Consider the following 14227-nt stretch of genomic DNA (forward strand, 5'->3'; position numbering starts at 1 on the left):
AAATTAATAGATATTAAATTGCTCAAAATTATTGAGAAGGACCAATTTTCTCAATATCAAAATTGACTAGGAGTGGAGAGATGCTTTTACCAATATAATAAGAAGCCTTTTGATATATTGAGAATTGAGTTTTCTTATAGAGTGGGCCATCACGCGTTTGTAGTCCAACGGTTAGGATAATTGCCTTCCAAGCAATAGACCGGGTTCGACTCCCGGCAAACGAAATAAAGTTTTTCATTTCAAGCAATCCCCTTTGTAACTTTTTCTCCGATGCAATGAAGGAGGTAACTGGTGAGTATTTGTTGGATTACAACAAGAGAGCCAATTTACCTACCAAAGCCAATCACACACACACAAAAAAGAGACATTTGTGATGTTGAAACCCCTTTTTTTTTTTTTGAAAGGTCGACTTTTTATTTTGAAAACAGAAAATGAGAGTCACCACCAATCCTTTTTTATGAGGTGTGATTGGATCACATCGTAATTTGATCTTTTAATAATATGTTTGATTTATTAAAACAACGATTGTTGATCTACAAAGTTCAAAAAAATGAGTTCGGGAGTCGGTTATGTACGAGGAAGGATTAGCACCCTCGTAACGCCCAAAATCGGTACCTAATTGATTAATTCGTGTTTTAGTGTCGAAAGTTGAAAACTTGAAAATAATTTTAAAGAATACGAACCCTTTTTGCATTAATGTTAATTTCACTTACAAATTGCTTGAAATAAATATTAAAGGCCCTCTCGTCTCGAGATAACAAAATATCATATCCCATAAATCAGAACACGACATTTTGAACCTTTGAGAATAAGTTTGCCTTTATTTTTATTTAAAATCTTATGTATTTTAATTTTAAAGAATATTCGGTTATTTGAGTTTAACAAGAAAATCAAAACCCCATAAGTTAAGGTACGACTTCTCGAATCTCCAAATACGAAACATTTACCTCATTTTAAAATTTTTTGGATAATAATAAGTATAATATTGAAACAATGTATATTTATATTTGGATATAATATATCAATGAATGAATAGATCTAAGCTTATTGTATAATATTGGGATGAATGGAATAAAAATGATAACAATGATGAAATATAAAAGGAAACACGAAAGAAGAATTTAAATAACACAAAATTTAAAGAAGTGAGGAATAATAAATAAAATAAAATAAAGCAAAACAAAGTCCATAAAAGGATAACATATAATTAGTGAATGATAGAATAGAAATAAATAGAGGGTGATGTAATAACAATAATATAATCATAATAATAAAATAAACAAGAAAAATGAATGGAAGATGCATGATTAAAAGCTAGGTGACATGGAAAGTACCAAAATAATGAAAATAATTAAAAAAAGAAAAAGAAATAACAATGATAATATGGCAAAATATACAATATAAGTTTTAAAATAAAAACGTGGCAAATAATAAATAAATAAATAAGTAAATACTAAATAAATAAAATTTCATGCAAAGGCTGAAATTAAATAAATAAGGATTAGATCAAAATCAAAACGAAATTAATAGTCTAAATTATAATAAATGAATAAATAAATGAGAACTAAATCGAAATTAAAATGAAATTTAAAAGGGATAAATTGTAAATACAAAAAAAACGGAAAAAGAACTTAAGCCGAATGCGCGAAAAAGAACTGGGGTCAAATGGGAAATTATTCCCAGACCCCCCTTTTAAAACGCACAGTTCCAAGAGGCCAAATAGTCAGAGGACTAAAATGAAACGAATCCAAAATTATAGGGTAAAAATTTAAAAAAAGAAATAGGATTAAATTAAAAATAAAGGAAAAAGCGAAAGGATCAACCGCGTAAATATCCCTTTGAGGGAAAAACACAAGGATCCTAGTTTAGAAATGAGTCGAGTTTCGGGTCATAACCAAAACGACGTCGTTTTAGCATTTAAATGGCCAAAGTGAAACGGCGTCGTTTCACACTTTTATAAAAACTAATTTTTTTAAAGCATTTTATTTCTATTCTTTCTAAAAAAAAAAAAAACAAAATAAACCCACTCAAATTCTCTCCCTTTTCCAAACTCCAGCCTAGGCTCTGGCGATCGGCTACTGTGGCGACCGCCTGTCATTGGCGAAGGCGCCACCGTCCACGGTGGCCAGAAAATTGAATTTTTTTTTAAAACCTAGGTTTAGATTCAAGGGGAAAAACCCTAAAAGAGAAAAACCCCCAACCTTCGCCTCTATTCGCTACCCTAAAAGAGAAAAACCCCCAACCTTCGCCTCTATTCGCTTTTCTTTCGAAGCCCAAACGAAACCGGAAGAAATTGTTCGTTTGGAAATTTCTTGAAAAGCTAATCTTAGATTCTTCTCTCCATCGGAACAATAGGGCCTTTATGCTTATTACTAAACTTGTTGAAGATATGAAATATAACCAAGGTATATCATTTTGATCAGAGGTTAAATCGATCATCAGAAGAAGAATTAGGACAAAAATTAGGATACATTCTGAGAAAATAAAACTTCCATCGAAGAGAGGTTTCCATGGCTTTCGCGAAGGGAAGAGAACTCCGGTGGTGGCGAGTGACCAAGAAAATCTGTAAGTTTTAATCCCTCTTTTTGTTTTTATGCTTTATTTACAAAAAAAAAAAACTAAAATACATAAAAAGAAATCACCTTTTTTAAACCAAGTTCTTTTTTTTGATTAATCGCCCCTTTTTTTTACAATCGTTCTATGGCTTTTATAGCCATTTCATACATTTTTTAATATTATTTTCTACTGTTATTACGTTTCTTCCATGTTGTTTGCTGTCATTTTTCCTTTTTTCTTGCAGGCGGTGGTTGAGGGTAGCAGTTGGCAGTGGCAGAGGCTAGGAGAGTCTTTCGTGCTGATAAGGTGACGACAGCAGCGCTAGAGGCTAGTTAGGGTTTTAGCTTTTCTGAAACCCTAGTTTGACTATAGGGTTAGTTGGGTTGGGCCTATTAGGTTAATACTGGGTAGTGGGTTACTATTGGGCCATGTTTGATTTTGGGCTTCGGGTTTGTAATTGGGTCTGTTTGGGTTTAGTAATGGGCTGTTTGGGTTAGGTTTAGTTTGGGGTGGGTTTAATTTATTTGGATCTGATGGTGTTTTGGTTTCTTCTTGTTAGGCCCGGGCTAAATTGGGCTTGTACAGCTGTCCCTCTTTGTTCATTGTCGTGTAACAGGAATGAAGTAAAGACTTTTAAGAAAGACCAATTTTGCCCTGTCTCGCCTAGTCTTGACTTCTTTAGTGCTCCTCTTCTTCAAGTAGCCTCATTCTAGTCCATTGCATCTTATTTCTTCGATCCACTCTACCGCGACTTCAGAGAGGTGAGATTTGTGGTTTCAATCTACTTCGCTGTAACTTCAGGGAGATAAGGTTTATGGCTTTGATTTGCTCTACTGCTACTTCAGAGAGATAAGATCCGTAACTTGTAGCTTCAATTTACTCCACTACAACTTTAAGGAAATAAGATCTGCTATCTTCACCTTACTGCAACTTCAGGGAGATAAGGCTCACAACTTGTAGCTTCAATCTACTCCACTGCAACTTTAGGGAAATAAGATTCGCTATCTTCAGTCTGCTCCGCTACAACTTCAGGGAGATAAAGCTGGTGGCTTTAATCTGCTCCACTGCAACTTCAGTAATATAAGATTCGCCATAATTTGTAGCTTTAATCTGTTCCACTGTAACGTCAGGAAATAAGATTCGTTGTCTTTAGTTTGCTCCGCTGCAACTTTAGGGAGATAAGGCTGATGGCTTCAATCTGCTCCACTACAACTTCAGGAAGATAAGATCCGCCATCTTCGATCTACTCTACTATAACTTCAAGGAGATAAGATCTACAACTTCAATTTGCTCCACTGCTACTTCAGGGAGTGAGGTTGGCGGCTTCAATCTGCTTCACTGCAATTTCAGGAAGATAAGATCCGCCATAATTTGTAGTTTTAATCTGTTTCACTGCAACGTCAGAGAAATAAGATTCGCTGTCTTCAGTTTGCTCTGCTGCAACTTCAGGGAGATAAGGCTGATGGCTTCAATCTGCTCCACTGCAACTTCAGGAAGATAAGATCCACCATATTCGATTTACTCCACTGCAACTTCAAGGAGATAAGATCTACAACTTCAATTTGCTCAACTGCTATTTCAGGGAGATGGGATTTGTGGATTCACCTGTCTTACTACATCGTCCTCTAGAGGACATTACCTGTAGAATCGATTTCATGAGCCTATGCTTATGCCAAATGATTAGGATGTCATGATCAGAATGAATCAAATGCTCTTAACTAGATGTGTATGAATGATATTTGCATGAATGCAAAATGTCATGTGAATGATCCCTTCTTAATGTTTGGGTTGTCATTATTCATTGTTCATCAAGGTTCTATCACTGATGCAATATCCTATCTTCTTGTTCAATTGATATTTTTGATAGAAAACCCGAAGAAATAGTCACAATTTAGACTCTTCTTTCTAAAATATTTCCAACCCTTAAGTTTGGAGAGTTCTAAATGATAGTTCTATTTCAGGTTTTTGTACTATTTAGAAGTTTCTAGAGTCATATGCAGAACTCCTTTTGTGAAAGTATTATTAGTCCATTACTCGTTATTTCAATGCAAAATGCTTGAAAAGATCATAATGATGGACAAAACTGAAATTTATCAGGAACAAAATCTGAAAAGAATGGATTAATGAAAGAATACAAAATAGGTGAAAGGAAAAAATAGGTGCCCTAAATATCGCAGCCTGAGCTTCTCTGTACGAACTTCTTGAGTACTATTTTGAGCTTAACATGTGTTTAGGAGATCTAGAGTACTTTTTCGATAGTCTAAGATGTAGCATACCTCTTCCTTGTTAATTCAGGGATAGCAAGACTACCGCATGCCCACCTTCGATCAAAATTTGAATTGCCCTTTTCTTGGGTTTTCAATTAAAAACTCCTTTGGTCTCAAGGTGCCCTCTGCAGGTTTTCTCCTTGGGCTCTCCCCCCTCTTTTTTTAGGTGAAGTATTTCTTAACCGAATCTGAATTTACTGGCTTAGGCAGGTTCTTGTCATGTATCTCAGTCAATACCAATACTCTTCCAGAAAAGACCTTCTTTACCATATAAGGTCCTTCCTAGTTTGGCCTCCATTTTCCTCTGAAGTCCTTTTGTATGAGAAGGATCTTATTCAATACCAAGTCCCTCTCATGGAATTCTCTAGAGCGAGCCTTTTAGTTGTAAGCTTGCATCATTTATTTTTTGGTACATTTGACCATTGCGGATAGCTTTCAAGTTTTTCTCTTAGCTCAAATTCGGTTGATCATATCGGCATTGGATCTATTCAGCTTCACCTAACTTCAACTCTGACAAAACTCGGAGGGAAGACATCTCGACTTCAATAGACAAAATTGCCTCTATTCCATAGATCAATTAGAAAGGCGTTGCCCTGGTGGAGGTCTAGACATATGTTCAATAAGCATAGATGATAAATGATAACTTCTCATGCCAATATTTACAAGTCATAGTCATTTTCTCCATGATCTTTCAAGCATCGAATTACTGATCAAATCAGTTAGATCACTAATTTTTAATTTGTCAGGTTGAAATTAAATAAATTATTAAAAATTCATAAAAATAAAAATAAAAATAAAAATAAAAATAAAAAATCTATTTTAGTTGGTTTTTTAGCCATGATTGATTAGTCTATACCGATTTGCGAATCAATCGATTCTTTAACTTATTTTGAATTGATGTATAGATCGATTCTAGATTTAACTGGCTGGTCTAGTTTTAAAAACACCAACTTCAAGTAATTGCTAAGGTTATAAAAGAAAAAGAGAGAGAGAAAAGAAAGAAAAAAAAAAGAATTAAATTCTCAAAAGAAAAAGTATAAAGATTAAATGCAAATTTGATCTAAAATTTTTGTATAAAAGCATGGATATAACGTGGCATATTAGACAATTATTGCACTGTTAATGGTTCTGCAGTCAAAATGCAACACTAGATAACAGTAGCAATTATATCGTAATTTTTAAAAATTTAATGGTTAAAATGTCATTTAACTATTATTGAGTCACTAAATATGTTTTTAGTCTTCAACAACTTTTACCGGTTACAAATTTTTTCAACGGTTCAGATCAAAATTTTAAAACCCACCCCATATCCAGCGGCACAAATATTTTATAGCTTATAGAAACCCTGTCCTTGGAATTTTACAGATTAAGTCCCAGCCAAGGAAAGTCAACTATCAAAAACGATCAACTGCCACCAAGATATATTGCTCAAAGAAAGAAAAAGAAAATCATTTGTGAGTGCTTCATTGATTGCCTTGCTTTCCCCTACAATTATGGCGGAAATATTTCTGTTCAATATTGCAGAAAGGGTTCTGGAAAAACTAGTCCATCTCTCTGTACAAGCAATTCGCTTGGCGTTTAATGTCAAAACCGATCTGAAAAAGCTGGAGGACACCATGATCAAAATTAAAGCTGTGCTCTTGGATGCCAAGCAGCAACAGCACCAAAATGAAAAGCTGCGCCTCTGTATGTGGAAGCTCAGAGACATCTTTTACGATGCTGAGAACGTTATTGATGTTTTCAAGTGTGAAGCTCTCCGCAAACAGGACGCCATCAATCATCCCAATACCAACAGCTCAAAGGTGCGGTTTAGCTTCCTGTTGTACTTGTTTTCCTCTTTCATTCTCTTTAGTAATGGGTCATAAAATCAAAGACATCAATCGGAGACTAGGCGAACTTGAAACTGAGTGGAATAGCTTTGATCTAAGACAGCGTAGCGACATCCACCATGTTTTTCGCAGAGAGACTATCTCTTTTGTACATTCTTCTGATGTTATTGGCAGAGATGAGGATAAAGAGAACATTATTGGGATGTTGATGAAACCAAGTGAGGAACAAAGTGTCCCTGTCATTCCCATTGTTGGACTTCCGGGTTTAGGGAAAACCACGCTCGCGCAATTGGTATACAATGATGATCGAGTTACAAGCCTTTTTCCTTTGAAGATATGGATCTGTGTTTCTGAGGAATTTGATCTTTCTAGATTGCTCAAGATGATAATTCAGTCTGTAAATAAAGAAGAAAGATGTGACGATTTAACGCCTTGCAAGCTCGTTTGAGAAGCCTTTTGAACCATAAGAAGTTCTTGCTCGTCCTGGATGATGTGTGGAATGAAAATCAAGCGAAATGGGTTGAATTAAGAAATTTGTTGAGATCAACGGATGGATTGTCTCAAAGCAAAATCATTGTCACCACTCGGAGTTGGAATGTTGCTTCGATAATGAGTTCAATTCCTCCTTATGAATTGAAAGGTCTCCCTCTTGAAGACTGTTTGGCTTTATTTACAAAATGGGCTTTTAATAGTGGTGATGAGAGACAATATCCAAATCTCGTTAGAATTGGGCAGGAGATTGTGAAAAAAATGTAAAGGGGTTCCTTTGGCAGTAAGAACATTGGGAAGCTTACTTTTTCAGAAAACGGATGAATTTGATTGAATCTATATAAGAGATAATGAAATATGGACACTTGAGCTGAAGGAGAATGATATTTTACCAGTGTTGAAGTTGAGTTACAATTATTTGCCATCTCATTTGCAACGATGTTTTGCTCTTTTGTCCTTGTACAAAAAGGATGAGATCTATATTAGTGACCAAGTCATCCGTCTTTGGATGGCAAATGGACTCCTTGAGCATCCAAAGCAAAATCAAGAGTGGGAGGATGTTGGCAAACGATATTTGAATGATGTGCCTCATTCAAACGGAAAAGGTTTTTGGCTTCTATTTTACCTTCAAAATGCATGATCTGGTACATGATCTTGCATTAGATGTGTCTCAAAAAGAGTGTAAAACAGTGAATTCGGAAACAGAAACGGTTGATGAAAATATTCGACATTTATTATTATGTGATGAGAAGTTGGTTGAAGTTCCACGTGTTTTGGAGGAAATGAAAAATGTTCAAACACTAATCGTCCAAGATGGTTCAATGAGATCAAAGATTGTTGATAAATCTCTTATAAATCTTTGTTTCTCCAATTTCAAGTATCTACGAGCATTAAAATTAAGGAAGTCACCATTGACGGCTTTACCGAAGTCCATTGGTACCTTGAAGCACTTACGAGACCTTGACTTGGGCCGATGTAAGGATATAAGTGAACTTCCGAAGTCTTTTTATAAGCTTCGCAGCTTGCAATGGTTAGATTTGGGAGTTAGTAGTTTGAAGCAGTTGCCTGACAGCGTGCAAAGGTTGATTGAGCTTAGACATCTTGTAATAACCATTGAGGCTAAGCATTTAAAAGAAATACCAGCAGGATGTTGGACTTATCTTCAATACTTGGAATTGAGGACCTGTATGGAATTAGAATGTTTACCTGAAGGCATGCAGTATCTGAAGTCACTTCGGACACTTGTCCTGAGTAACTGTTATAAACTTGTCTCATTGCCACGGAGCCTGAAATTCCTAACCAAGTTAGAACACCTTCAAATAGTTTCTTGCCTTGAAATGAATTTGAAAATGGAACCACAAGAGGAAGAAGACAAAGACCTTCAGTTAAGCCTTAAAACTCTCTCACTCGTTAATTTACCTGCTTTAACAGATTTGCCACGATTGCTTCTTCAAGGATCTTCTTCCACTTTGCAGCAATTACAAATTAAGTTCTGTCAACATTTGTCCGTTCTACCAGCATGGCTACTGAATGTCACTTCTCTTCATAAACTTGAGATTGAGAACTGCTCAAATTTGTCAGCTCTACCGGAGGGAATAGACCGCCTCACCAACCAAAGAGAATTAAGAATTCACCAATGTCGGAAGTTGAGCAAAAGATACAGAGAAAATGGGGGTTAAGATTGGCACAAAATATTGCTCACATCAAAAAGGTTGTTACTAAGGATGAAGATTGAGGTATGTGGTAAAATTTTAATTTCTCTATCAGATTTGATTTCATATTAGAGTAGAGTAGAGACGTGTACTTTGTTTAAAAAAGCAGGGTTTTGGTTGGAAATTTTGGATGTTTAAAGTTTGTGAAGTAGTTAATGTGTTTGGAAACATTGCAGGTATGAAATGTGAAGATGGAGATAGATGAATGAAGCAAAGGAAGACTTTTACTTTATTTGCATTTAGATTTCAGTTGTAGTTCTAATAACTGAGCTTTTGCTTTGGATATCTCAAATGGCTCCATGCTATGGATTGTAACTCTTAACGTGTAATGTCTGTTTGATATGTATCAACTTTTAGCTTTATGCGTATTTATGTTTTCTCATCCGTCCTTTGTCTTTATGATTTAGTATTGTAATAAGTGAGCTTTTGCTTTGGATATATCAAATGGCTTCATGGGATGGATTGTTTGTATCAACTTTTAGCTTTATGCATATTTATGTTTTCTCATCCCTCCTTCCTCTTTATGATTTAGTATGCTTTCTTTTTCTTTTCTTTTTTGTTCATTAGTATGTAAATAAGTTAGTTGCCCAATTATTATCATAAAAATAATAACTCTAAACATTTACACATTATCTCGATTTGGTCCTATTCTAATAAAATTACAAAATCATCTTTTAAATTTTAAAAAGCCAAATATAAAATCAAAATATTTTTACAAAATTTAAAATTTAAAATTACAAAATAATGTAATGTTAAAAAATGTTTTCTTATTACAATTACATATTAATAATTTCTTTTAAAATTATAAACATAGTTTGTAACTTAACATTTTACACCCTAAATATTGACTCATCTTCATCTCTATGGAAATAAAATTGAAGTAATAGAAAATTGAAACTTTTGAAAATATAATTTTTCTAATAGGAAAAATAGAAAATTTGAAAGAAAAGGTAATTTTCTTATATATTTTATTGGAAGAAAAATTATTTCAAATATATTTGTTGAAATATTTAGTACATAAAAATCAAATTATCTTACAAAAGATGAGTGTTAAATTAATTGTCCAACTTTAATACAATTTTTAAAAGAAAACAACGTAATTAAATTTAATATTAAAAACACCTCTTAGTAAAATCGAAATCAATTTGAATTTTTTTTTTTGAAAACCTAGCTAAACTAAAACAACATACAAAAGCCTAAATCTACTAGACTTATTCTACTACTTATTCCTAAGATTTGCTTAGACTCTTTGTGTGAATCTTTAGACGGATCCTGCGCATGAATAATAATATATTGTCTTGCCGAACAAACAGATATATTAATAGTTTCTGTAAAACTCCATAATAAATTTTAAAAGACAAATAAATTCTTATTCTTCTATATACGCCATGCTACCAACCCAAAAAAGAATAGTCCAAGGAACCTTACTTGAAAATATTACTTGAAAAATATTGGGGTTACCAACTTATAGGGACAATGTTCAGCCACACTTCTCTAGTTATCAAGCAGTCTGTGAGTATATGCAGAATAAATTTTATTTAACAATACTTTTAAGATTATTTATATTATCATTTATTCATGTCATAATCTAATTGTGGTAACAATTAGAGAAATATACAATTGATCAATATTTTAAAATGACTTATTCACCACAATATCATTTCATTCATACACAAATTTATTCAATTGAATTAATGATTTTACTATTAATTATATAATACATTTGATTATATTTATAATTAAGAAAATGTGTATGTGGATAATGTCATCACACTTGTATGCAAAGGATTCAATTGGATCATTGAATGTAGGATTAATTATATAATTTAAGTTCATGTAATTAATGATTGTATGAGTAATAATAGAATTCATTTGATCACATTATACATAGTTCCATTCAATTATATCAACTATTAGTTGGTTAGTTGTGTTAGAATCGATTCGATTAAGCACCAAATAAAAAAAATAGCGGAATAAGTTGAGAAATTGAACACACAAATTTAACATGGAAAAACCCCACCAAAGGGGATAAAAAAACCACGGGCGAAGATAATTTTACTATAATGGTAAAAGAATGAAAAGTACAAAAGATGGAGATAAAAACTAAACCCCAAAAACTCGAAAACAAAGAACCCTCAAAACGTAAACACAAAATTCTTTAAATGTGTTATGAGTTCTAATCTCTAATGGGTGTATTTTTCTAAGATTATAAAAAAGCCTATTTAGAGGCTAAATTCATAGGTCAAATAATAATAAAATAATCTAAACTAATCAGTGTTTGATTGAAACAAGTAAACTGAGTTTAACTGAAAGATTATTTTTCAAATTTAACTGAAAATAAGAGTCATATTTAACAAATCTCCACCTTGACTCATATTTCCACAATGCCATCTTTGCCAAAGCCCGCCACGAGCCTATCTTGAACTATGCAGTGAATTCACTGAGTTGAATTTGTACTTAGAAACTGGAAGATTTCTAGCCTTCGACTTGTACACTATCAAATCAAAACTAACCCGGGTCTAATTTTCACGAACATAGTGCCCTAACTTTTCAAAACCTGCATCCAAAAGAGAACTCTTTTCAACGAAACAGTCATACCTTTTTCCCTCTTATGACCAAGTTGCCTCCGCTCCAAACGAGTTGACCTCAACTTCGTAACGAACGAGGGACGTTCGATTTCACCGGTCATTGTAGAACCTTCTAGAATATAAAGACTGCGGGTTCTTTTACCTTTTAACAAAACGGGAGTTCCATGAGATACTTTAATGTCGCTCGACTAGATGTTAATTCTGCATCCTTTCAAGTCTAAAATACTCAAGGAGATGAGATTCTTTTGTTAGAGTGTCTTAATCGTCCCATCGTGCATCTTAATTTTAACAGTACCAATACCAATTACCTTACTAGATGAATCGTTTCCTATGCGTACAACTCCACCTTCAACCGAACTGTATGTGAAGAACCATTCTCTATTGGGACACATATGGAAAGAACATTCTGAATCTAGGATTCACTCGGACGTGAGCTTGGAGTTATCGCCCGTTGACACTAACAAGAAATCATCACCGTTTTCATTGACCAAATTAGCACCAGCTACATCTTCCTCGTCACTCTCAGCAGCTCTTTTATTTCGCAATTTATAACAATATGCTTTGACGTAACCTAACTTTTTACAATAGCGTCACCTTTTGTCTCGTTTCTTTGATGTTATCAAAATAGAAACTTGTCTATTTGCCTTACTATCCAAATGAAGCTCATTGTCAAGTTTGTCTCTACTCAATAAATGACCTTTCTCATCTTCGAACAAGAGTTTGTCTCTGCCATAAATCAGAGTTTCCTTGAAAGACTTGTATGAAGGGGATAAAGAGCACAATAATAGCATAGCTTAATCTTCATCATCAATATGAACCTCAACGTTCTTTAAATCATTTAAAAGAGTAATGAATTGACTAATGTAATCTCTAAGAAGCTCACCTTCGTTCATACGAAACGTAAATAGACGTTGTTTCAACACTAAACGGTTAGCCAGAGACTTAGTCGCATAAAGAGTTTCTAACCTTTTCCACAAGGCGGATGAGGTTTTCTCCGTCAATACCTTTTGCAATATTGTATTCACGAGGCACTACTGGATTACAGACAAAGCCTTTTCATCAAGCTCTTCCCATTCTGTTTTATTTAGATTCCCAGGCTTTTTCCCGGTAACAACTTTTTTCAAACCGAATTGTACTAGAATTGCAATCATCCGAACTTGCCACCGATTGAAATTTGTCTCACCATTGAACTTCTCAATTTCAAACCTTGTTGCTGCCATATCTGAATGGACTGATCTATGAAAATTGAACTAGCTCTGATATCACTTGTTAGGATTGATCCGATTAAGCAACAAGTAAAAAAATAGAGAAATAAGTTGAGAAATTGAACACACAAATTTAACGTGGAAAAACCCCTCCAAAGGAGATAAAAAATCACGGGCAAATATAATTTTACTATAATGGTAAAAGAACAAAAAGTACAAAAAATGGAGATAAAAACTAAACTCCGAAAACTCGAAAACAAAGAATCCTCAAAATGTAAACACAAAATTCTTTAAATGTGTTATGAGTTCTAATCTCTAATGGGTGTATTTTTCTAAGGTTATAAAAGAGCCTATTTAGAGGCTAAATTCATAGGACAAATAATAATAAAATAATCTAAACTAATCAGTGTTTGATTGCAACAAGTAAACATGAGTTTAATTGAAAAATTATTTTTCAAAATTGACTGAAAATAAGAGTCATATTTAACAAGTTGTATAATTCATTCTATTATGTTTATAATTAAGTAAATGCAAATGCACACCATATCATTACTCTCATGCATAAACAATTCAATTGGATCATTGGATGTATGTTTGATTATAATTCATTTGATTAGGATCATATAATTGATGATTGTATGATTAATAATATAATTAATTCCATTACATTTTCACAGTTCATTTCATTTGGATCAATAATTATATGATTAATTATATAATTTGTAAATTGTTTAATACTCTTTAAATTACTTCTACATCAGTAATTCTACATAAATTACTTGATTTACTGTTTATTTTAATTTAATATAATATTCTTAAAAGTTTATAAAATAATAAATGATAAATAATATTAAACTTGGAATGAAAAGTGAATAATACATCCAATTTACATGTTTATCACGCTTAATTTTAAGAACGGTCGATGGATAATAATTTATTTTAAGAACTTTCATTTTGGATTTATTTGTAAAATAAATACTTTGAATTTTATTATATTTTTAAATAACTCTTCAATATTAGATTGATGAGTATAAGTAGAATTAGGGTTTTAAGCGAGGTACAATGGAACGGGGAATTGAACTTCTTTCTCTGTTCTCAATTTTGTTTTAACTCTTTTCTTTACTTGTGTATTATTGCACCATTTACCCTGTTGTTTTAAGTTGATAAATAACCCAATAGATAGCGGTGAGATCTAAACCCGTATTTCAAAACTTTCGTTTCAATATTTATTATTTTTTCGGTTTAGGAGATAGGCTTCATCGTCTTACAAAGTTATATTGGTATCAAGTTAAAAAGAGTTTGTTGATTTAGTATTGATAGGCATGCAGTTGGAAATACCGAATTGATCGTTTATCGTATTTAGTCTACTGAAGAACACACTGGCATGTCTAATTAAATAGTTTGTTGGATTTTGTTAGGAGGAAATAGCAATCAGTTCTGAAACGGTTGAGGCCATTGGTTCAAGTTAAGTCCTTCTAATTCACAAGATTATCGAAATTAAATCATGGACTCGTGTTTTATAATTATTCATTCAATAAGAGTTAGTTGTTGAACGTTCTTACAATAAATTTACACGTAAAA

The 14227-nt window shown here is 33.1% G+C and overlaps 1 protein-coding gene, 1 non-coding gene and 1 pseudogene across 2 annotated transcripts; all 3 read left to right on the forward strand.

Annotated features, from left to right (window-relative positions):
* The first annotated feature begins 153 nt into the window (after nt 1-153).
* Nucleotides 154-224, forward strand: TRNAG-UCC (transfer RNA glycine (anticodon UCC)). Its single transcript has one exon. It is a non-coding gene; the product is annotated as a tRNA-Gly (tRNA).
* A 5952-nt stretch (nt 225-6176) lies between these two features.
* On the forward strand, nt 6177-9328 carry LOC128286431 (disease resistance protein RGA2-like; annotated as a pseudogene).
* Nucleotides 7774-8820, forward strand: LOC108462457 (disease resistance protein RUN1-like). The gene has a single exon (XM_053024614.1). The coding sequence runs from the start codon at nt 7774-7776 to the stop codon at nt 8818-8820; it is 1047 nt and encodes a 348-aa protein (XP_052880574.1).
* Nucleotides 9329-14227: the final 4899 nt, after the last annotated feature.

Source organism: Gossypium arboreum, chromosome 13, assembly GCF_025698485.1.
Source record: "Gossypium arboreum isolate Shixiya-1 chromosome 13, ASM2569848v2, whole genome shotgun sequence".
In the NCBI taxonomy this organism is placed as follows: Eukaryota; Viridiplantae; Streptophyta; class Magnoliopsida; order Malvales; family Malvaceae; genus Gossypium; species Gossypium arboreum.

What these genes read in the sequence shown, in the direction of transcription:
- LOC108462457 (XM_053024614.1), top strand. Translation starts at nt 7,774, where the DNA reads ATGCATGATCTGGTACATGATCTTGCATTAGATGTGTCTCAAAAAGAG.